The sequence below is a fragment of the Anneissia japonica genome, unplaced genomic scaffold (assembly GCF_011630105.1).
Source record: "Anneissia japonica isolate Jap-2015-1 unplaced genomic scaffold, ASM1163010v1 scaffold287748_len1686314_cov196, whole genome shotgun sequence".
In the NCBI taxonomy this organism is placed as follows: domain Eukaryota; kingdom Metazoa; phylum Echinodermata; class Crinoidea; order Comatulida; family Comatulidae; genus Anneissia; species Anneissia japonica.
Genome location: NW_022727190.1, coordinates 959775 through 986387, shown reverse-complemented (window position 1 = coordinate 986387; position 26613 = coordinate 959775). Strand labels below are relative to the sequence as shown.

Sequence of the window (26613 nt, the reverse complement as noted above, 5' to 3'; positions counted from 1 at the left end):
TCGGTATACGATAATATGGAAATAATAGAAAACAAATAACATGTATGAATTTAATGACACTTTAAATAGGAATATTTTAATATTTATATATTTATTTATTTTATAAAGATGTTATTAAATAAATAAATAATATATAATATAATACAAATACATTACCGATGAATATAAATATGAACATCAGCTTTAAACATCTACTGGATCCCGTCTTCATCTTAATTTGCGTCTGGTTAATGATTCCGCTTTTGGGCGCAAAATTTCCCTTTTTAAACAAATTAATTTTATTTGTATTGGAATTAAAAGATTTGTAATCAACTGCTCAAATATCAAGACGAAACAGGCTCGTCCTCATTCTCTAAAATAGATGTACTGTCCAGGGTCATGGGTCTACTCATTAACTGAGAGGCAGACTCATGAACTACTCATATCTAAAAGATACACCACCAGAGTAATATTCATCCACATACAGATTACCAACGTCGTATTCATCAGATGGAAGTGGGAGGACCAGAGTCGTACTTATCTCGGGTATGAACTAAAATATTTAAGCCAGACTAGAATATCGACTATGGTATAAGACTCATCCACTGAGAGATTCACCAAGTTCATTCTCATCTACTGGGAGATTTAGTTCGTAATCATCCACTGGGTGATTTACCTAGTTCGTACTCATCCACTAGGCGATTTTACCAAGTTCGTACTCATCCGCTAGGAGATTTACCAAGTTCGTACTCATCCGCTGGGTGGTTTACCAAGTTCGTACTCATCCACTAGGCGATTTACCAAGTTCATATTTATCTATTGAGAAATGTACAAAATCCGTACTCATTCACTGGGTGATTTACCAAGTTCTACTCATCCACTGAGTGATTTACCGAGTTCGTACTCATCAACTGGGTGATTTACCAAGTTCATACTCATCTATTGAGACTGTACAAAATCCGTAGGCCTACTCATCTACTTACAGATTTACCAAGTTCGTCTTCATCCACTGGGTGATTTACCAAGTTCGTACTCAAGCACTGGGTGATTTACCAAGTTCGTACTCAACCACTAGGTGGTTTACCAAGTTCGTACTCAAGCGCTGGGTGATTTACCAAGTTCTTACTCAACCACTGGGTGGTTTACCAAGTTCGTTTTTATCCACTGCGAGAAGCTTGTATTCATCCTGAGTGTTATACCATGTTGGTACTTTCGTATCCGAGATTCCGGTCTGATGAAAAATGAACCAGATTCGTGCTTATTCACAAAAAAAAAAAAAAAAACAAAAAAAAAAAAACGTCAATGATCCTGAAATAATATTTTTCTCAATTGTCAGGTGGCAGTAACTAGGCCTAAACATGTTTTTCTCCAAAGAGTTGAATTTGTAGTCAACTAAAAAAAATCGCTCTCAAGACTCCCGTATCGATTATTGTTAATTAATAGGCTTAATATAAAAAAGCAAAGCTTCATTAAATAGGTATAGGTATGTATAGACGTATAAAAAGAATATGTATTTATTTGAGAGACCTATACGTTTTCCACAATATCATTCAACATAAGGCGATACTTTTTTTTTACCTTGGTTAACGATCCCTCCGACAGTCAAAATTGATGATTTTGAATAAAAATAAAATTTTATTTTTTGGCCATTTAGCCATTAATTTGAAGGTCTAAATAATAAATCTTACAATCGATAAATATTTATTACTAAATCATTGTCATCGTCATCACCATCATCATCACCAATAGGCCTATCATCATTCACATTGTCTTGTTTTACTTATCTGTAGTATAATTACCATAGCTATACTCTTTATAGATATAAATTCGCATAGATTGCAAGATAGGTGAATAGATACAATCGTTGTTTTAGCGACCTCTTTACCGATAGAAGGATGCGCGTTTACTTACCGCCGGTTGCTGCACTCTTGCACTCACATAATCATCACCGGAAGCAACCTCTTTCACTGTAGATATCCGTCCAAGAGCACTTATAATAAACGATCAATTGTACGATGCCTTTACATGATAGGTAGTGTGATAAAATTAATATACCAAGGACACATAGTAAACTTAACTCCATTATATTAAAGAGGGCGCACTTCACTTTTAATGAACACGCTACCTGTAGCCTTGTTGCAAACAATATCAGAATTTATAAATCATGTTTGAAATGAATGCATTTTGATTTAAAGTGGTTTATTGATCTAATATTTATTCTTTTATATTTTTGTTCCATGACTTTATTCTCTATTTGGTGTAAAAACTTGATAAATTTCAATAAATTTGTATATTTAATTATTACGAATTCATTAGACATAATAATTTATTCCTTTTTATTATCATCACAATCATTATTAATATATCCATTACTATTTTTTTACTATTTTAATCATAATTATGATTAATAATTATGATTATGTTTAATAGGCAAAAAATACCACTCTAGTCTGAATGTAAAAATATTCCATACCTACAGCCTACAGGTTCACTCAAAATGCAAGAGGAAAAAAAGACGTGTTTATCAAAGAAACTTTTAAGAGCGAAAATGGAGTGATCCTCTCCTGTTGGAAATTCACTCATTTGCATTTACATAAATGCACAGACCAGTGGCTTATCTAGGGGGGCATGTGGGAAGTATGGCCCCAAAAATCTTGTGCCCTGTCTCCCACAATTAAATATGTCCGAAGAAAAGGAACCACGCTCAAGTTGTTAAAAATTACCACATATCTATTGCCATATTTTGCGTCCTATCACCCCTCACTTAATAACACTGCACACCACCTTCACACGACCCCCAACATCCCCCATTTCAGGAGGAGTCCTAGACAGTCCATACACATAGACACACACACTAATAAGCACATGCATTAATTTGCACAAAACTAAGTACTTTGTTTTGGATTTTATTTTGAAAAAAGAAATAAACTTCAGGTTTTCCTAGATATTTTCTTCTAATACATTAGAAAATATGTAAAACATAAATCAATTTAGAAACAAATAACAATAATATATACATTCAATTTGATAAAGTATTACATGGTTTAAGGAGTAGGACATGATAAAAAATTACAATCCTACCAAAATTATTCACGCATATATAATAATCTTCTGCATAATAATAGACCCTGCCTTAAAAAATATGAGAATGCATAAATTAATTTTATGCAACATTAAAAATTCCATTCATTTATGCAAGATTAATTTATGTAACATTAATACCTGTATATTGGGCACCTTCTATAATGAAAAGACGGTTACATTTTTAAATTTTAGATAGTAGCAAACCATCATATTAATATTAAAACTGTAAAATATATTAAAATTGTTAACAAATTTCTGACACAGGTATGTGCTCACCAACAGCTTTCCAATTTTCTGAAGTATACACCATTCCTAGACCCTTCACACACACACTGAACTTATTTAAATATAATATAATAATATATAAACCACCATCACAGAAATAGACATGTTTTGGTATTTATATTGCGCATAATGGCATAATTGGAATATTCAACTCAAGTTCTCAGTCTTATTTTTAACAAGTTAATAGCAAGCATTTCTTAGAATATAACTTTTGTTTGACAGAAAATGTTCAAAACAAATAAATACTTTATATTTACACGTGAAATTTTCTTGCATGATCATTTCTAACTAATGCGAATATTTGCTAATAATTCATTAAATTCATAATATCATTTGTATAATGAGCAACATTTAAAGTGGGTGCAGTTGCATAAGCATTAAAATCATAAAAACACTTCTTTTAAAAAAAAATTACAAAAACAATTGGGAGTCAACCCAGAGTAAAACTACTAAAACAGCATTGAAATACTTTGTTCTACTGAATAAAAGGGCAACTAGGCACACACATGACATGTGACTTGCCTAAATATGGTCATGATGACACCACATCATGACCATATATAGGCTCACCATGACTATATATGGGCATACAACAGTATTTTCATAAAATATGATAGTCTGGATAGGGTTTATCCAGACTCATGAAATCTGAATATTTGTAAGCAATACGGCCGTCCCGAGGCAAAAAAAAACGTAACTGACATTTTTGTCCATTTTGAGATAATATCATTTGGGAGTATATTAAACACGTCTGAATGACCTGTACAAATTTCAGGTCTCTATAATGAGTGGTTTCGGAGATAGTACCACATATCTTTAAGCACAAAACTTAAAATTTAGTGATTTTCTGTGGCAAAACAATGTAATTACAAGATTACGCGGCAGAAAATTTCAAGTTACGTTGTTTTTGCCACGGAACGGCCGAATAATTCTTGGTATATACCATATAGCTATTATCAAATTTAGAATCAACAATATCAGAAATTTTATTACGGAACATATTTCTCTTTGCACATAAATATCATTTTTTTATTAATATTATCTGTGCAATGAAAACCAAAGAATTTTCATTGTTTGCATTTTATAGCAGCTACTAAAAGTTGGCATAGTATTGCCAATAACTCCATGTATATACAATAGTATGTACCTACAATAAAATGATTGCTTCCCATCAAAATAATGAAATAGTTTAATAATAATATTTCTTATTACAATAAACATTTCTTATTACAATAATATTAATAAATTTCATGAGTAAAGAAATCCAAACACTCTTTTTATAGTTATGAATACAGCTTTTCATTAAATTATTTTTATTATTAAAATTATTAGATTTAAATGCTTAAAATTCATTAAAATTAAATACTTTTCTTAAAACATGATTGGTTACAAGTGTCAGCAACAAGGGTGGAGCATAATGAGCCTAACCCCAAATTCACCAGCATATATTCCAACTAATTTAGGCCAAAGTGCGGTTGCCATACAATCACACCCTAATAGCGACAGTTGTCGGGAAGACTGAACCTGGTTCAACTTTAGGGTGCATTGCTAGTTGCCCCGACACAATCAGGAAGGCACCCTGATTCGTCTGCAACACAATCGGCAAAGTTGAACCAGGTTCAACCAGCCCGATAGCTGTCAGTGACTGTTGCCGACAGGGTGAGCGATTCTATGGAAACCGAGCTTTACTTTCAAACAGCACAATCATACCACAACAATAACAAAAATAACTACCAAATAAATATACATTTTGGAAAATATCTATTGCACTAAAACTACATACTTTTTCCAGTATACTGTAGGAGAATTTAGTTGTGATCTGTAAAGGCTTACTTCAGCATTTGCAGAATCACCTTTCAATGATTCCTCTATTGAGATTACTACCATATTTCCTCTGGTATACTCATCCCCTGGAACACAAAATTAGGCCGATTTTAGAATGGGAGTGGGTGAGCTATTATCCTGGCAGCCCCCTTCTCAATCCAATTCTTCAATACTGCATGGGTAATGCAGAGACAATATTAAATTTTTTTTTTTTCTGAGAGTAATTTTTTTTTTCTGAAAGTAATTGTAATGTTTTGCTAAGCTGTTCATTCAAATTATACCCTACAGGAGTATGTAAAATTGGCCGTAATGTAGCGGGCGCACTTACAGATGAGAAACTACAGTACTATATGGTGGGAAGATCTAAAAGGTTACATACCTTTTATATGAATGGAATGGACTACTAAAAAAATTCTAAATAAATCTCTGGATAATTACCATATGGAATTAATTTTTTTTCTCCTAATCTAAGAGCAATATAGAATAAACCAAATATGCTCAAGCTTCCAATAGCAAGGCGATTAAATTTTATCAAAATCAATTTTTATTTCAGGAAATTCGGTGGGAAACTGAAAGCTAGCAAATAATGGACAAAATTTTGCCTAACATAATCTCAAATTCAGCAGCTTTAATATAAAAATATAATAGGTTCTAAACAAGCAATTTATTATAGCAAGTTGGAAGACTTAAGCATACATTATTATCATATAACATAGTTTGTCTTTGTTTTCTTTCAAAGGATTTAGATATTTTCTAAACCTACTTAATATGGCAGCTTTTTAAGAAATAACCTCTTTAAAAAGAACAAATTACAAAATTTAGCACCCATTAATTTTAGTTTACCATGCAAGTTTTCTGTTACTTTAAATTGTACAATTTTTGAGACATAAGAAGTAAGCTTTGTTCAAATGAGGCAAATAGAAACTACATTCTACATAAGCAATAAGTCCTCTTCATTCTATGACCAATAATTAAATAGTTTTGGTCATATCTGTACAAAATGTAAAATACCCTGATAAATTCTAAACTAAATTTGCATTGGAGAAACACTCTCCATGAAAATGTACAAATGATAAATTATGAACAAAACTATAATTTGGCAACAAATTTTATAGACCACCATTGCATAAGTAAAACAACAAAATAAAAAAGTTTCACCCATAGAGAGCTTTTAACAAAAACCATAACATTAACATAATAAATTTGGTCTCATCATATTAGGTCCAAAGTAGATTTAAAAATAATAAAGGTTTCTTTATAAAAAAGTATTTTTTTACACGAAAAAGTTTACCATTAGCACCCAATATACTGTACATAATAAATAACCAAAAAAGCTGGTTTGATTTTATAGTCTTTCACACATTTTTAACACACAGCCATATTTTTATACAAAAGCTGTATATTAGCTATATAATATTAATTATTATTCAATTTTGAGTCATTTATTTATTCTACAATGTTATTATAATTTACATCATTCATAATTTAGATTAGTCTCTGAGCCAATTATAAAAAAAAACAAACGATTTATCCGGACAAAAGTTTGGCACAAATCACCAAAGGTAAATTATTAACAAATGAAAATCAGGAACAATTTTACACAATTTGTAAAAGGAACTTTTCGTGATTTTAAAAAAGATTTTTACTAAATTTATTGGTTTTGATTGAGGAGTTGCAAGTCAAACATACAAAAATACAGCTAAATTATAAAAGAATAACCTTGTGAGCTTAAGAAATGTTCATATGATCAGACACTTACAAGTGGATGCAACATACAAATTCATTACAATATTTGACAAGCGCCCTCTATTTTTAAACTAAATTCTGTCATTTTAAAATCCAGTGACTATTGGTAATATTTAATGTCGCATGTCACTCTCATTTGAAAGAAACAGACAAATGGCTTTGAATAAATATATGCTGTATTGTCATTATTAAGCCTGCAGTTACTATCGAGCATAAAAAACAAATAATCACAAATTTTATTTACAAAATAGTATTTTTTTCCAGCTCATAAGACAAGAAGAACAAGCAGACTTAACCAGTTTTTGTGCTTGCACACTACAACATGTAAACATACAACATCTAATTAATTATTACCTGAATTGGTTCTTTCATTAATTATAAACATAGGAGCATCTACAAGACTTCTGTTTAATAACATTCCCCGTCAGAACTTAGCTAACTATACTGTTAAGGAACTCAGTGAATATCTGAAACAGCACAATCAATATTGTCATAATTTCACCATAAATTAACAATGCTACTCAGGATTTCTGCACCAAATGCCATAAAACATTGGTGTAGGACACCCTCTAGAAATAGCTGTTAAGGTTCTGTGTTCCTGGTAGATTGTCGCGGTTCCAGATATCATTGAAATTCCCGAATCCAGGCCCGAGAATATTCTCAAGCGCATGATCTAGATCAAATTCTAAATTGTCCGTAGATGCTGGTTCTGTTTCTTGCTTTGAAGGCTGCTCAGATTCCTTGTGTTCATGTCCTATGCTATTCATTACCACCATACCCACACCACTATCATTGTTCATGGGAGCAGGAATGGAGTGGTCCTGGTTGTGGACAATGCCATTGGCGGGTTTAGTTTGTTTTGGAATGGCACCACTGACTGAATATTGTTGTCTTTGATCTACTTCTTGTACTGACGTTGTTATAGGTTGACCAGATAGCGATGTGCTACGGTCTAATCTATTGGCATTACTCCCACCATTGCGCATTGATTTAGGTTGGACTGTTGCATATAAGCCACTATAAGGAGTTGCTGGTTGTGGTTTGCGGGATGAATTTATTTTGAACGGGTGCTCTCTAGGTTGACTATATACCGGTCCGTTATCATACGAACTTGCACTTCGTTCCAGTGTTTTGTGATCCCGTCCTATATTTGGACGATAATGAGGACTTCCATCTCTCTCTTCATCTTTATCAGATTTACCATTGTTATGGTTTGAATAAGTAAAACTTGTAGTTGCGTGAGTTTGAGGAGGACTATCAATTCTTGCATAAAGTCCACTGTCTGGCTCTATAGTCGGGATCCGTGCATATCCTCCGTAGTCCCTTTCTAGTGTTTGAAAGCGACTTCCCCGTTCTAGACTATGATGAACACTATTCTCCATTTGACGATTTGTGGGGCCGTTATCCGACGAAGCATGCGAATTGTCCTCGCGACTGCTTAAGTGCGGTGGTGGCGTACTCCAGACCTGTGAGGTAACGCGATTGTTGTTATTTTCTCGTCTCTGCAAAGTGGATGTAGGGGTCATTGTCCTCCATAATTCATTAATATCCATTCGATCAGCTTCGTCAATACTTAAATGCACGGTCCTTGGTCTGCTATTGTCTGTATGATCATTCCCACTGCCAGTGGTAGATTGATTGTTGCCTTAGGGAAAGACAAATAAGAAATGTTTTAATTAATTAATAATGGAAAGGTATCCTATAACATACTGGCTAAAAATGAAATAACCATAAATGAGTCACATCAGTCACTCTTTGTACTATTGAAAGAAACATTGGAATCGTACAAAAAATGTAATCTCAATACAGTAAAAAAATAATCATATGCAGTAAGTAAACAGTTTTCCAATATATTATCAACAGCATGTTTATTTTGGTGATGGTAATATGTGGTAAATATAATACAATTAAAAATATTTCTTTATTTTAATAATATTATGAAAAATTCTTTTACCTGAATCGGAAGCTGGATTTTTACTTTTAACTTTCTTCTTCAGTTTCTTATTTTTCCATTTCAGATCAAAAACAAAAAAAATCAAGGCCAGAATCATCCCAATACAGACACCAAGTACAACATAGAGAATGAATTCCTCTTTATTGGCTAAAAGAATAAAAAAGGTAAAAATTAAAAGCTTGGTCTTAATTTGCCTGGTAAAGAATATTTGTAGAAGTAAATTAGACTTAATTGGTTGTAGTCAAGTAAGACAGGGAGAGAGCAGTTTGAAAATTAGTTTGGATCCTATAGTACATACATAGCGGTACTTCTAGTTCCAGTATTGAAACAAAAAACCCCAAAGAGTTACAGTAAGTTTAGGGCAAATAAAATTAATTGTAGTTTTACGTCCAAGATTTGAAATTATTTTATGGCGAGGCATATTTCTACTTTATATATTATTTGCAATTTAAAAAAAAATGTCATAATACATTTTTTTTGCGTGTTGACAAAGGTAATCTGAATGTGAAGCGAAATAATAAAAACTATTTTTTATTAATTTTGTAATGTATTTTGCCATTTACGTTTCCACCTCTTCTTAGGCTCAGGCAAATCGTCATTGTTTTTATTTTTCATCAAAAAAATATTTTTGTTTTTTAAAAATAGTAAATGGTAAATTTGCTTATGAGGCACCAAAATTTGATGAGGATGGGGACATAAAATTAGCACTTTTATTTTGCCTTGTATTACCAAAATTAACTATATGGTAAAAAGTAAAAGATATTTACTTCATTACTAGCAATACATTATTGGACATGAATAAAACATTTTAACATAACATGCATTGAAATGGCCCAAAAGTTTCTGTCAACTACTGTAACATCAAGGTGCCTCTATATTTTCAATCGATCTCTTGTTATCAAATGGCCCACATTCATGCTCTATTATGCACTATTTCCCGCTCGATTACGAGTTCTGAGTTGCATCGCAGATCAATATAATCAATATCACATTCTTCATGAATGTGATTGTAACGCTAAAGGCAGCCAGTGTTCTAATTCACAATTATTATTCAGAAAAGCAACAGATACCTAACCCAATTCTAACAATAAACTGGGCAGCACATCAAATTATATGCTGCTAATAAATGAATCATATGACAGCGTCTTAAAGAAAAAATGGTATTGCAAACTTACCATAATAGATAATATCTGTAGCATTTCCAAAATAATTTTTTTTTTTAACTCATTTTTTGATGTACTGCATTTTAATACTCTGCACAAAAATTCTTGGTTTCAAGAGAATGCTTTCTTGGAACCCACTTGAACCTCATGACCAAAATCCCCATTTTCCATTGTGGCGTTTGGCCTGTAGCATTTGGACATGCCGTTGTATCTGCAGCACCCGAAAATGCAGTTTCGTTCAGCTTAACTACCCTTAATACTAATTTGAAGTTCATTAAAATAATTGTGTGATTATACTCACATGCAATATGCCCATAAACTGTCAACATGCTTGTGAAAATTCCTCTGCCTTGAATGGCACCAGGTTGTACACTTGTGGAGTTAACTGCCATCCAGGATTCTGTAGTGATTTCAGCCATTATTCCCCTGGGGCGGTTGGACACTTTTGGAGGGTAAATGTTAATACTTGGGCCTAGAGAAGCACTGCCTTCTGTCTGAGCGTGGTCAACAGCACCTGTAAAGATCAAAATGAGATGACAAATTTTATGTTGCATGCATGTTGTCATACTGCAGACTACATATCTGATGAATATGGTAATTTCATTTACTGGTGATCCATTGATATTTCTAGATTTTTTGGAAGACTTTTTTGTACTAGTGATATTTCCCAGAGTAGTTTTGCTGATCTTCTTTCATCAATGATCAATAAGGATTGCGTATACTTTCTATACATGTTATAGCTTTCAATTAAAAATTATAACTAGACATAAATATATATATATACATAAATAATAATATTTATATAGCACCTCACATTGTCACAACCTTGAGGCACTACAACAACACAGAGAAAAAAATAAACCATAAAATAATGTACAAATGTACAGTTACTTTTTTAATATCCAATATATTTTTTATGTGTCATAAATTAAATTGAAAGTTTAACGAGTTTTGAAGAGCATCCTCTCTTTATTCCACATCGTCCTACACAAGTTTAATAAAATCGAATACAACAGCTATTAACTCGTAAAAGAATTACAACAATTTTTTAAAATAGTATCGCTATGAGATTACCTATATGTTACATTTGTAAAATTGTAGCATGGTTGTTTTATCTTATAAATTAGGTATTCCTTCTATTATTACACATAGCATGTGATCAAATATGAATTGTGGTTAAACAAAAAGGGAAACTAATACAGTGTGAGTATATGCCTATACATTTTTTTCTATCATTTTTTTCAAACACTGTGGTTAAAATATATTTCCTGTATTAAATTCAATTTAATAATGGGGAAATTTTAGTAATAATTTCCTTATTTTTTGTTCTGCAACCAATACACAAAATTAACCCCAAAATGATTTATTAAGTATTTCACATAAATGAGTTCCTCTTTTAATAAACAAAGGAAAATTCTAAAAGAAAAATCTATGCATGGGAAAATAGGAAGGAATATTATATTGTAATGGTGGATGATCAAAATGATGAAGATGATGATAAATATAATGATGATGAAAATGAGAAAGATGATGATAGAATTGGTGGTGGTCAGGATCACTATTATTATAGCAAAGATGATGAATACAATGATAATGATAAAGTGAAGATAATGTTGATTATGATAGATATGTTACTATTATAGAAATAGTGTAGATAATGATTACAATGATAATGGTAGCAATCATGGTGAAGAAAATATTAAAAAGGTAACAGTGGTGGTAATGATGATGGTGTGGTAATGATGATGGCGGTGGTATTATGATGGTGGTAATGATTGTGAAAATGACAGTGGTGGCAGCAGCAATGGTGGTAAGTACAATAGTGGTAAGTGATGGTGTCGAGTAATAATGATGCTGATGATGGTGGTGGATGATAAAGATGTTGATGAAATGTTAATGTACAGTACATTTGGAAATGAATTGACCTCATTTAACATTTAAGATGAGACTAAACATTGTGGAATACAGTATATAAACTGGTTAAGGACATCAAATTGACTTTTGAACATCTGGGAGATTCGTCAGTTAAGGTAAAAAGATTAGCAATTAAAAGGGTGGCTGGAAAGAAAATTAATAATGTTTACAAGAGCGCACTTAGCTTCATATAACAAGAGATATCAAATGACCAAGCTGCATTAGCAAACTTCCATCAACAAAAATCTTAGCAGTCAAGGCAAGATAATCACTTCTTTCATAGCTCAAGTGACTGCTTTTTAAAAGAAGTTATTCTTACAGATAATAAAAAAACAGGCTCCCAGCGGGAGCGTGTGTCTATGCCCTATACTTCCTTACTGTATTATGTTTACTAATAAAGTATCGACATGGGATTCGGTTATCAGGAAGAAAAACCTCAATTCGTCGGGAGAAAAAAAATTATATGTATTTTGTACATATTTAGACACTAAAATCGATTAATAAGCCTTTGAAATCCCTAAATTGTGAAAAGTGACGCTTGTCCACGCCCACTTTGCTCTCATCTGGGAAATCTTCCAACTTGTCGGGGTATCGGACACCCTGGCCCCGAGGGGGCACAGACACAAAAATTAAAAGACTAGATTTTATCACATTTTAGAAATTGTGGCTCATTGCACAGAGAAATGTTTGTATTTATTTTAAAGATTTTTTTTTCTTTATTCATTTTATTGAATCTCATAAAAAAAACCCTAAAAAACATCACATTTACAGAAAAATCAAACTCAGGAAAACAGAAGCAAATGGAGAGGATCCAGAATCGAAGTCCAAACCTGGGGAAACGCCTGAATGAAAAATATCAATTATTTTTATTATTGATTATATTGATTATATATTTATCATACAAAATATTATTATAAAATTGAGTATGATACATGCAATCATGAATATTTTTGTATTATGTTGCTAAGATTCAAATTCTAATCCAAGCTTCTAAAACCCTGTATCTGTATTTTTATCAGGACTAAAATAAACTCTAATTTCTAAGTCTCCATAACAAGAGACCTAGCATACCTGTACATATCAAAACATGGTAAAATCCATAGAAACTTGTCTTACCTATGCTTCAATCACTTAGACTTGTAAAGAACAGTTAGTTGCTCTATTCAAAAATAAAACTCATAACAGCAACTTACAACCATAATCTTTGTATAAGCCTAATGCAAATGTGTAATGCATTATCACAGAACTTTGTCAACAAATATATCAGCTAGAGTATGTATTACTAGCAAGCTTATTAGCTGCAATGGTGCTACAGCATCACCATACCCGTCGAAAAATGAGCTACAAATGAGATCCAGCATGTATCACTTACAACGCTTATGAGCTAAATCTTAGTGAATCATCGAAAAGAAGCTTATTATGCAAGTTTGATGTAAATCCACTTACACAACACTCCGAGACTACGGTACATCAAAAATGATAATTTTCTCTGCTTAAATTTCATGTTAAGTTCTATTGAAGCAGTAGATCATGGTGTCCGCTGTGGTTTTAAAAAATTAACATGATGAAAAATAATAGGAAATGTATAAATACTAATAACTAATGTTTTGATACAAATGTAGACCCATAAATACTTATTACAGTAGTACCTTGTATTATAAGACTTGCTGGTATCATACCATTATATAACCAAATTTCTGACACTGTTAGTAAGAGCGGCTAAGGAGAAAAATCGTGCACTTCTGGAAGAAAGCATGAAACTTCCCACAGTGATATTATGACACCTATGGATCATTAAAAAAAATAGACCCCAAAAAATAAGCCGCTTAGTGGCCGCCATCATGAAATTCAAAATGCCAAAATATTGGATTTTTATCAATAATCTTCATATCTACAGCACCTAGCACTGTCATTTAAAGGTCTTTGCCTATGTTTTCAATATCAGGGAGTATTATGCAGTGATCATAAATTATATCAGATGGCCGCCATATTTGATTTCAAGATGGCTGCCAAAATATTGTTATTTTTGTCATTATATTCATATCAACAGTAACGTAACATAATCTATCACACCTTTCAAATGACAATAAAGAATATCGTATCGTATCGTATCGTATATTAAATTTCAAGATGGCGGTCATTTTGAAATTTAATATGGTGGTCTTCTGACATAATTTCTGATGGCTGTATAGTAGTCCCTGATATCGAAAACATGGGCAACAGTCTTTGATTGACAGTGGTATGTACACATGCAGATATGAATATTGACAAAAATATCATTTATTTGGCGGCCATCTTGAAATCCAACAGGTCGGCGCCATCTGACAATTTCTGATGATTGCATTACACTCATTGATATTGAAAACATGGGTAATGATCTTCAGTTGGCAATGACGTGCTGTAGATATGAATATATTGACTTAAAAATCAATTATTTTGGCGGCCATATTGGATTTCAAGATGGCGGCCATTAGGAGGAGTCTATTTTTTTTTAATGATCTTTAGGTGTCATAGTATCACTATGGGAAGTTTCATGCTTTCTTCCAGAAGTGCACGATTCTACCTGAAATTCAACCTTAGCCGCTCTACTATGTACAGGTCCTAAAAATACCCAACAGACTATGGGTGTGTTTCTACTGATAAACACAAAATAATCGATTTTTTAAAACCGTTTTTTTAATGAGTACCAGACAGCCTGCTGACGTTGCAACTACATTTTTGATTTTTCGAAAATCGGTTTTCGTGACGGAAATTATGTCACTATTTTGTTTATACAACACATTGTTTTCCTAACTGTAAAGGATAGTATCTTTCTCATTCCTGTCATGATGACGAGGAGTAAGATACAATGTGGGGGCGAGAAGGCAAATGTTTTCGGCTGTGCTCATCGGCACAATTATGAACGACAACCAAACGAGGACATGAACAAGAGGACAAAAAGTTCGCGCCTAATACGATCTAGTCTTTGCAGTGATTGAACTGGAGGTCATATTTCACCTAATAACCACTTTTTTTGTGTTGCAGCTAAAAGGCGCACAGCCAAAATTGGTTATGTGCGTTCGTGCTAGTTTTTTGTGGAGTCTTACACAGAAGATAATTTTATTTTAAGAGAAGAAAAGTGAAAAAAAAAAAAGAATCATGGGATAGAAACTAATCATTTGCATATTTACCTTAAATTGTACACCCAAGGTCAATGGTTTTTAGAAAGCTGAGTTCTGCGTGAATGGGTAGATCACCTGCAAATATAATGCTACGTAACCCTAAGTATATTTTCCACGTTTTCGCCCGAACACACCCCATGGGAACAACCACATGCAGCTTTATCACTATGAATAGTGACCTTGTAAAAAAATATTCAGTCATAAAAGATATATATATATAACAACCAATGAGGACCAATTTTTTTACAGGGTTCAAAACCTATCATAGCAACACACTATGTGCTATGAATGATTTTGATTTAAAAAATATCTATCACCCATTTTCCCCCCAAAAATAGAAAGACCCGATAACATTTTATGTACAATAAATTTGTCATACACCCTGTAGAAAATAAAATATGTTGAGGTCACATATTAAGGTTCTGTATTTAAAAATGGATTTGATATATATTGTAGGAAATGTTTAAACATATTTAAGAATTGATAACTGTGTTTAGGATGGGGTATAGCTGAGTGTAATGTAGAAATCCTTAAATATAGATTGGAATCTAGAGAACTCAAAAACTGAATTTTAAGTTGGAAACATTGAATTGCTTATTTTAAAATTATCAAAAAGCCCATTTTGATATAAAGAAGACTACAATAATGGTGAAAGAACAGTATTCTATTAGAAATACATACAATTGTCAATTAAAGTTAATAACTTGCTTATACAGTAGTCAGTTTAAATTATGAAATATACGGGAGAAATGTCTTTTTTGTTATAATTACCAATAATAATAATAATAATAATAATATGTCGTTCTTATATAGAGCTTAATGCCTTCACAAAGCCTCTAAGCGCTTCACATTACTACCCGAGTCGTTGGATCAAACACATATGGAACACACTGAACACCAAATTAAATTATATTATTTTTCCATAATATTGCGGCTAGTAATCAGCGCAGTTGTGTTAGAACCTACCAGGTACCCACTTGTACTCCTGGGTGGAGAGAGGCAACCGTAGATAAAGTGCCTTGCCCAAGGACACAAGCGATTTGCACAGCGAGAATTTCGAACCCCCGACCTCGAGGTTGGGAGTCCAAGCCACAACCGATGTGCCAACTGCTTCTACCATTCAGTTAAAGCTCATAGTTATAAAGGCCTACTTTAATCATATGATTAAGACTAAGAGTGGTAATTAAAAATTCTTTCAGATTTATTTGAAGTATCAGACTCATTTATTTATTAAATTTTTTGGTTGTAGCTACAACTTAGATCTAGTCCTACACTATAAAATATTGTATCATATTCCTGTGGGTGCCAGAACACTACATTTTCCCTCCCACCCAAGCCAAAACATCATAAAATTGGATTCCAGGGGCCGGGTCACCTGAAATTTCACCCACTCAGCAGAAACAATGCAGCATATGTGAGCTGGACACATATTTCAATGTCACCTTGCTTATTGATTGTTGAACTTAGTCAACTTCCCAACCTACAACCAGGAATTAAGCACTTCTATAATACCCACTCAAGACCTATTATTAAAGGTGGCAGACCCTTGTTTATATTATTTTATTATTATACATTATCCAAGTCTATTGTAAATACTGCAATTGTACAAAAAGGTAAAAGTAAATATATTTACATTAAAATGATACCTTATTTTATATTTATTTGTTCTTCACACATATAAAATATTATAGAAATTTAAAAACACTAAAATAGAATGAGTATGGAAATCAACATTATAGAAATCACATTAATACCTTAATGAGAAGAATTTTTTTTTAATTTGGCCAAGAAAATGCTTGTTCAAAATTCAGTTCATGGCCATCTCGTTTCATTAATTCACATCCACTGAATATTTGCCATAGATATAAGTATTGCGCATAATGTTAAGGAGCAATGCAACCATTTAAGCAAATCACAGTATTTTTATACCTCTGTCTCATACTTCAGGAATTTTTCAGACAACATTCTTGGTGTGTTTGTGTGTATCTGTCTGTGCATGCATGTGGGTGGCTGTGCGTCCGGGCTATTCTGCTAGATTGGAGTCCAAGGCCCCACTTTTTAAACATCAGCTGTACTGCGATTTACTGTACTCTTAAGGCAGATTGGAGAAACTTAAGGCCAGTAATTTGTCAATCTCTAAGCCACAGATCTCCAGGTCTAGCTATTAATCCATTAGAAGCCACATTAGAACATTGTTTAAGAGGTCAGATGAGGTCGTGAGCTTGTTGTTGCTTGTGTTTGGCTCAGTAAAAGTGCTTGATGATACTCGAAGCCATGCATCATTATATGGAATCAGCAAATTGTAAATTTATGGATTAAAATGTTAGATACATTTGAACGTGAAAAGTGATGTTGTCCTAATTATTAACACTAATGATGATGATAATCACCCATAAATGACAACCTAGAAAATCACCATCAATAAACTATAGTATAGAGCCATCAACAACAGAATGGCCAATGTACTTGTATGACACTAAATACTAAATATTTTGTTAACTATTTACATTGCAGGTTCCACGTCCCCTACACAGATCCTAGATTTTTCTCTGGATCCAGGGGAAGATTTAGAAGGGGAGGGGGGTATTCTTGCCCCGGCACCTCCTTTTGGAAAGTTAAAAAAAAATAAAAATAAAAAAATAAAGAAAAAGAAATTATAGATCACCCAAGATGCCTCAGAGGTTATTTCCGGGCGTCTAGAAACCCCTAGGGTAGTGTTGTCCCTTGATTAGATTCTGCCCCTGGGATCTTCCCATTGCCAGGTAATGTCCTAAAAAAAATTGAAAATTATTACCTCTTCAGATGAAATGTTTTACTAGACAGGTTCCTCATACAGCTATGAAGAGGTAGGTATTGAATTTGGTATCTTAAGCAAGCATACTCTAAACAACATCCTATTCCTATCAAATTTCTCTCATTCTCTAAGATAATGATGTAAACATTTATGTAATCATTTCCTCATGGATCGTTAAGGAACCCACACCAGGTTGGAATTTAAAAAAAAAGAATTATAATTTTGAAAAAAAAAATATAACTTTATTTCATATCAAGTAATGATTTTATTTGGATGGAACCATATTATATTCTATTACTTTATGGCTAATAAAATATTTGCTATTTGTCATATGTTTAATGTAACAACTATCTGTATTAATGATAGACAGAGTAGAATTTCTTAGAAAATCTAGGCAAACATATGCATCAGTTTTTTTTCCATTAAATTCTTACTTTCAACTTGTGAATATAACTCCATTAAATGTACATTATTCAGAAAGATTATTATAATGAAAGTGAACGCATATTGAATTTTCATCAGTTCTGATGACATGGCCAAACTAGCATAGTAGATATTTAGTTTAATTTTTTTTTACAACATGTAATGTCACACGAGTCATGAGAATCTATCAAGATCTGATTATCAGGCTGATCACATACATGTCTTATCTTGTTTCGGAAGCAATAAGAGCTAATGTTCCAGGAAAGAAATGTGTTGTAATGGGTTGCTGCTTCTTTTGAGATGAATTTTAATTTCTCTCCAATTTCCTGACATTTTATCTACTGATATGGAAGATATAAATTTACAGAGAGACAACCCTGTAGTACTGTATACAAATGATGGTTGTGATGATGGCTGATGATGATGATTATAATGATTTATGATGATTATTATTATTTTATAATTTCTGACATTTTTGAGGACATATATTTATTTATAAAATAATAAAACTCATTATGGTCTTTTCAAAGTATGATAATAGTTTCTATTTTTTTAAGTTCACAAATACTGACCCAATAATTAAAATTCATTACCAATAACACAAAGTGAAGGTGAAACTAAAAAGTGAATCTAATAATTAGAATACTGTATATTATTTTATTATAGTGGCTGTTGTCTTCTAAATAGACAACAATCACTTACCAAATGCAATATACAAAGAATTAATTTATAAGGAGGGAAATAAGGAAGCAATCCCCAAAACTTTCATTTCCCATCATATAAGAGGCTGTGAACTTGGCAATTGACAGGCCTAGTGGAAGAAACCTGTCACAAGTAGCAACATAAAAACTTGTTACAGGAGCTGGGGTACATGAGGGTATTGTGGGCCCATAAATTCTGTAGTGCAATGCTAAGCCACGGGCCCATAACCAGGTTCATGAGAAGGGGGAGATTACGTATAGACCAAGTTTAAGTCAAAAGTGTTTCTTTAATAAAAAAAAAAAGTTATGATAAAATACTACAGTAGTAAACTGGTGAAAAGGGAATTGGCCAAACCCCCGGGTTACGGGCCTACAAGTAATAGGCCTTCTAGAAGCTCTTTTGGCGGCCACTGGTCACACAGTGAAGCAATGATATAGGCCGCCTAAGTATAAGCACGATAGTAAAAAACTGCACTACTAGTTCATGCACAAAACTAAAATAAATATGCAAAATACCATAATTCAGAATAAAATCAATATACCAACATCCCTATGCATGCATCTAGTCACTTGTCAAGATCACTTACACCAATGAGTTCCCAATAAAAATATTTGTCAAACCGGACTATACATTTATACTGCATTCAGGATGGATTTTATCGGATATAATGTGAACTATAAAAGCAATCGCTTTAATCTGTGGTTTGTTACTGGTTCGGCTTCATTGTCGTCATCATACTAAATACAAAATATGAAGTGTTCATGTTTGTGATAACACAAAATGAGGAAGTAATATTACCTCACACTACTTTATACTTCCTTTAAGCTGTTGTAAACAAGAGATAGGAGGATATGGTGGTCATTAAATGACTCTAACAATCGTCAACAATATCTTATTGGGGAAAAACACAATCGTAGATTGATGGCACAGAGACAAATTTAGATGGAATTTATTTACTTTACCAATCTTCATGACGATAACTGAAGGGAAAAGTGTAGTAGTTTAGCTAGGCCAGACATAAACTGCCCAGTAAAAAAAAACAGTTAAATATCTTGTGTTCCAATTGCTGGGACTGAGTCTAATTTAGATAAGATTTATTTACATTACCCATCCTCATGAAGATAAATGAAGGATACAATGTGGTGGTATATAGGCCTGACATAAACTGTCCATTACTGACCTGTTGATAAGCTCTGCATAACATATGCTGGCAAAATCATGGCTTTATTTTGCTTACATTTTATTCGACAAAACAACACTTGATGCTTAGGCGCCCTATGTGCTTTATATGGTATTTTATTCAAAATTCAAAAAATTCATAAAACATGGCAGGCAACTTAAAAAAGGCTGAATTACGAATTACGATTAACATCAAAAACATGAAAAAGCATGAAACATATGAAACATGGGCACAGTGGCGGCGCCAGCAGGGAACGGGGGCTTAAGCTCCCCACCGGACAGGTCTCGTCGGGCAGTCAGACCATAAAAAATAAAAAATAGGCCCACACCAAGCCAACACATGTCTGTCAGTCTGAGAGTGCCATTTCCAACCATCCAGAGGTTCCTACTCTTAAAAAATCTCATTTGGGAGGGGGACTCTCAAACCTTTCTCCCAGCTCGGGCCTATGTGCTCAAGTCCCTTCTGTCGGACAGCTTAGCGCCCCCCCCCCCACAAAATACATCCTACAGCCACCACTGTATGTTCATACAACAGTTTTTTATCAAAGAAATTTGATAAAATTTGATACATATCTACTATTTGTCTCATGATTTTGACCAACATGGTTATATCCAGTTTTTTACCAGTATGAATTACGTATTAAACTAAAACACTTTTTCTAAAATGTTATGCCATTCTAGATTTGTTTTTCTACTTGAATTAACCTCCAGCTGACCTTCATAGTATAATAAAGTTTTACAGTTTAATAAAACAAGTTCATGAACACATATAGATGGTTTGAATGCTTTAAAATTATACCAATACACTATGGAGGTGTTTTGAAGACCAAACCCAAACTTTGCCTCTTTTAATATCCTAATGAAATTTTATGCGAAAAATACATGTGATTTGCCCATACATGTGTGTGATGACATCATCATTCATCGTGCCTGCTCATATTATGTGCAATGGCACACAATTGTCATAAAACCGTGTAGTGTTGACAGTTCTTTGTATAACCTTTGACTTATATACTTTTATATTATTAAATTATTACTATTAGATATTAAATTATTATTATTTTTTATTATAAAACTTCAAAATGAATATAGAAATGGCATTATTTATGCATCTGGCAAGGGAAATGTATTCTCATTCCAATTCTTAATTGAAAGCAAAGAGCAGGCCCTATAGAATTGCATAAGGTCCGATTATCCCTTAGCATGCAAGTAATAAAACAAAATGCGAAGCACAGCTACCATTTCATTTTTTCATTTCATTTCTTTAGGCACGAGCGCCAAGGATACGCCAGTAAGTGAATTTAATCACTGTCCTACGTGGCATATCCATTTAACAACAGGGGACTTAATGAACCAGTACACCGGGGTAACCCCCTACTCTTCTCGAATGATGTACTGGGTTCTTTAAAGTGCACACGAGCCAAATGCGTACACTGGGCCTACGGTTTGAAGACTTGTTTCACCACCGGAACCAATGGCGAATGAGCCGTTTAAACCAGTGCCGATATTAGAGCTGAAGGTTACGGTGCCCCTGACTCGGGTAATCAACTCGCCAAGATGGGGGAGGGGGGGAGGCACGTTAATAGAATTCGAACAGCATTTAAAACTTGGAACATGTGTTCTATAGACGCGGCACATGTTCAATACGAATACCCTTTACATTAATTTGAAGAGTGCCCTCTAATTCCTAGTCATAATTTTTGACTAGTTTGTTTCAATTCAAGGGCACCTTAACAAGTCAGACCTCTTGCAATTATATATTCTTTGTTGAAAGCTTAAATATACCAAGAAATACTTTAAACAATTAGGATGTTATCTTAAACCACAGATAGCATATCTTAACCACCAAGTGTCAACTTCCCTCCCAATAATTAATGGTACACTTTTTTTTTTTATAAGAACACATTTTATAAGAACATTGAGGCTGAAATTGCATTAAAAATTAAGAATAAAATAAGAACAAACTGAGGCTGAGGTAAAATATCAAATGTGGCTTTTTAAAAAATTGAAACACACACTGCCAAACACCACTCTGAAATACCAAATCACAATAAATACATTGCAACATCACATCTAACAACATTGTGGGGGAAAACCCACAGAAATAAAATGATGATTGATACGTTTACCTCGCTTACCTGGAGCAACGGGTGTGTGCGCCACGTCTTCCGTCACTGGGCTAGGTGCATCCTTTTGCGTTCCAAAAATTTCAGTGTCCTGAGTGCGTATATTTTTTGCGGATTCAGGCATACCAGAAAATCGGTGAGGCCGATTGAAAACCTTCTTTGGAACTGAAAGAGTAAAAAAATATATTTTGAAATTATTTACCTAAGGAAGTTTTATATATTATTTTATAATGCAAATTGAATATAAAATATAATATATAATCACATAATAAATGTCATTTGATATAAATAATAAATTACTGCCAGCTTGGCCCCTAGGGTTATGAGCAAGCCACAGTATTAATTGGGCAATACACAAGGTTTCAATCACCCCTATTTTTCCCCACAACAGAGCAAATCTACTGTTTTATCTAAATAGATTTGTGTCAAGATTTGTATCATCCCGCCTTTTCCTCAAACTTCAGCACCTATGACTAAAATATCATTCTTAATTTTAATACATATTTCTAATAATAATAGTCATTCAGATTCAGAATTTACTTGTAACTACAGATTACTCAAATAAACACAAATTTACAAAAAATGTTTAAAATATCAATAATATACTAAAAATTTAAAAGATTAAAATATGAAAAACAGTCATATTAAAACATTTTTAACAGTTTTATTTGCAGCTATAACCGTAGGCACATATCTAGTATTAGAGTAAATGATTTTAAATACTGGTTTGTACACAATGCTTCTGAACAATTCAAGCACAAATTCTGTGTATTGTTGTATTATGCTGTAAACTTAGCGTTTTTATCATCGTGATATTATTATCGAGTGTATACTTACTATATATTCGCCAGGTAAGTTCGAATATGTTTTGATTAAGCAGTATTTTATGTAATTCCTATTTAACTATCATCAGTAGTAAAATAGACACATTTTCAATAAAAATAGTAGTAAGAAACACATAATATAGGCCAGATCCACTACACATACACTAATCTTGCCATGAAAACACAATACACTATATATTCAGACATTTTAAAGTACTGTACTCAAGAATGGAATATGATTCTACTCAATATATATTTACTACTTTTCTCTCCTTCATAAGGCACAGTAGGTCAAGTGTCGTTGAAACATTAATCCATCATTTGCTTACAGTTGAAAGTTTAAGCAACATTTAAAAATGTTTAATGACATTCAGTCATAATGTCACTGTAAACAAATCAAAGAATAAAGTGAATGTCATGAAAAGAACCTCATTTGTTTTCTATTAATGCAAGAAAAAAAAAAGTATAAAATTAAGAAATAGAAAAAAGGAAGAATTGGAAAGACAATCAGAGTGGCTTAAATTTGTACCAAAAAAGATAATCGCTCATTATATTTACATGTTTGTAGTAAATTTGGGCACTAATCATCAAGTCAAGGTGCCAAGCCTATCATAATTCAACATCACTTCAAGTTTGATAATCACAGATTTTATGACTGAAAGTTCCAGCAACAGTATCACTACCAAATTTGCCTCAATTCAAATAATTTATTTTGAGCTGATCAGGTTGAAGAGTCAGATATTTTACATGTATCTACTGATTACTGAACTTACAATTCATACACATTTTTTTTTTAATCAAGAAAACACAAACATACAAAAAGGTAAAATTCAATTGGAAAAAAATCCAGATTTCCTATGCCAATCTTGTAGGATCTTGGAAAATGAGACATTAATAGCTATTGGCAATTTCAGGCTTAGCAAGCATGAAATTGCTACAGCAAGACAAATTAAACATTATGAATAAAAAAATGGGAAGAATTAAATCATATTAAGTCAGTGAATTCTAAAATTTAAAAACTGAAAAGATACAAAATAAACAATCAAGAGGATTTTGATAGGACAATATCCGATGTTTGTTGTAATATTTTATTTTTTTCTTAAAATATGTTGCATCCATCCAACATATAATTCAAGGAATACACTCCAATCACTACTTCTTGTCAACATCTTCAAAAACATGCACATGAGATCAGAATAATATCATTTGCATACTGCTGTCATTTATCCTTAAATTTTGGTAATTTTTTCTGGAGAATCCGCTCGTGCTAGAAGCATTTTATGAGAAAAATCTTTTTCAAGCAGGTAGGTCAAAATGTACTACTTACATACGTAGGAACGTAATGAGGCTGATCCGAAAAATTAGCTACTGGATTCCGTCAGTGAACTGAAGCATATGTTATCTCAATCCAAACTCTTTCTGCTTTAATTGAATCAGGAACTCAACATTAGTTTTAACACCACCTTTATTGTTGGATTGTTAAAAGAAGCGCGGCAAGATGAACACCTCAAAATGGATCTATTGAGTGGATTAGTTACACTATCAATATTTATAACAAGGTAGCAATTGTAGTGGATAAATAATGTCTTATTGTAGCTTTGTTTGCTGCACAAAAGGTAAAATATAAAAAAGTTCTCATTCAGATTTTAAAAAAGAGGGTGGTGAATTCTTCATGTTCATGAAAACATTTTGTGCCGACAGGCTGTGGTGGCTCCAGACATTTGCCAACAAGGGTCAACAGGTCTGAATGAGATTTGAACCAACAAGGGGGCACCTATGACCTCTGGTCAGGATTCCATCTGGAGTAAACACATGGTGGGGTCAAAGGAGAGGGACGTAATGATTTAGGAGAGCAATACATTTCTTTGAGCACAATGCAATCACATTACATTGAATGATTTCTACAAGTATTTGTAGTATCAAATGACAGAGGGCCAATGGTTTGTAAAATGGAGGAAATTTATCCACTCCTGACTTCATAGCTGACACCTTCACTGACTACAGAAACAGATAAAAATATTAAGTTCATAATAATTTTACAAACCTAAATTTTAATATAAAAAATGATGTTAACATGAAATTAATTTCATGTTTCATTTATTACTAATTTTCAACACATAAATTTATATATAAGGAGAAAAAAAAAACCCTGTTTCCAATTAAAAATAAAATGAACTTTTAACTTACAAATGAATGGTAATAACAGGCAGGTGTTTCAGTCATACCTCCTACCAATATTTAACCACCTTCTGATTTGGCTTCAATATCATGGACAACCTTGTCAGCCTCCTATCACCCTTGACAACTAAAGTAAAGTTGTCCTTGACAACAAAATAACCCAAAAAAGGGTCAACAAGAGGTCAAAATCACCACCTCTTACACTTTCACAAAATGTTTGAAGATCTTCATGTTACTCCAAATCTTGACAAACAAGACAACATTCTGTAGTCTTAGTAGTCTTAGTTAAGACAATGCTGGTTATAGTTAACTAAGCACACACAAATAACTACCTGGCCAACCAATGTGCATAGACTATCCACATGCACGTTAATCAAACTATACTGCTTTGCTTAAAATGTGCGAGCTTGGCCAATGCTGTTGTATTTTCACACCAGGTCAACTATCTCAAGCATGGTGACATGGCATATCAGTTCCCTCCCCTATAGAACCTAAATCAACAAGAATGAACATAAACAAAAGCTTTAATAATTACAAGAGCTCTGACTCACCTACAATAACAAGTCAAATCTGCACATAAAATACATTTATTTCACTGGTAATGAGACAATATTCCTTCCTAGCAAACACTCAGAGGTAAACTAACTAATCCTGGTTGGAGATCAAATACACTAACACGAAGTTATCATACCATCAGGTTACCATGGAAACAGCCTTCCTCCTAGAGCGTCCTAGAGTGTTTCATTAACTTGGATAATTCCTGATACAACCCCTGATAACCAGCTTAAGCTGCAACTTTGTAGCGGGATTACAGCAGTTAAAATAAATTGAACAATCAACCTCATGAAGAGTTGAGACTCGAGTTCAACCTTCCCCCTCCATGATTTAACAGCTGTTTTGTTATTTCTTTTGATTTTTCTTAACTTTATAACATTTTAAGATATTACAATTAATTCAATTAAGACATCAAATTTTTCTCTTAAAATGATAAAATAAATTAATATCTACTGAGAAACTGCAAAGCAAGAGAAACAATTTTTGGAAATTTAAAGCTTTTTACTATGAAAAGCCTTAGAGCTATTATTCTACAGTAGATATGCAAAAAATAATAGGAATTTTTTGTTTTACCATTCCAAAATTCATTATTTAAAATTTATTTTAATGTAATACATTTTATGATTTCAAAAACAATACAATTCTTTAATTCAAGTTATACAGTAATTCAATAGGACTGTACTAAAGCAATTTCATAGAGGGAATCTCTATAGTATTTAAGC

General features: G+C 32.8%; 2 protein-coding genes across 6 annotated transcripts in view; both read right to left on the bottom strand.

Moving 5' to 3' along the window:
* LOC117113609 overlaps window positions 1–2001 on the bottom strand; it is an 8196-nt gene extending 6195 nt beyond the window's left edge. Inside the window, exons 1-2 of one of the 3 annotated variants that reach the window (XM_033257004.1) lie at window positions 1891–2001; window positions 157–1210 (exon numbers count right to left, since the gene is read on the bottom strand). In XM_033257004.1, coding sequence (XP_033112895.1) covers window positions 157–211 — 55 coding nt within the window. In that variant the 5' untranslated portion in view covers window positions 212–1210; window positions 1891–2001. Of the gene's footprint in view, window positions 1–156; window positions 1237–1778 lie in introns of all 3 variants that reach the window. The other 2 variants (XM_033257005.1, XM_033257006.1) reach the window with 2 other exon arrangements.
* An 868-nt stretch (window positions 2002–2869) lies between these two features.
* Window positions 2870–26613, bottom strand: part of LOC117113573 — a 55142-nt gene continuing 31398 nt past the window's right edge. For 2 of the 3 annotated variants that reach the window (XM_033256944.1, XM_033256943.1), the window contains exons 5-8: window positions 22338–22499; window positions 10337–10549; window positions 8873–9019; window positions 2870–8563 (exon numbers count right to left, since the gene is read on the bottom strand). In XM_033256944.1, the coding sequence (XP_033112835.1) occupies window positions 7488–8563; window positions 8873–9019; window positions 10337–10549; window positions 22338–22499 (1598 nt within the window). In that variant the 3' untranslated portion in view covers window positions 2870–7487. The remainder of the gene's footprint in view (window positions 8564–8872; window positions 9020–10336; window positions 10550–22337; window positions 22500–26613) is intronic. The other variant, XM_033256945.1, reaches the window with a different exon arrangement.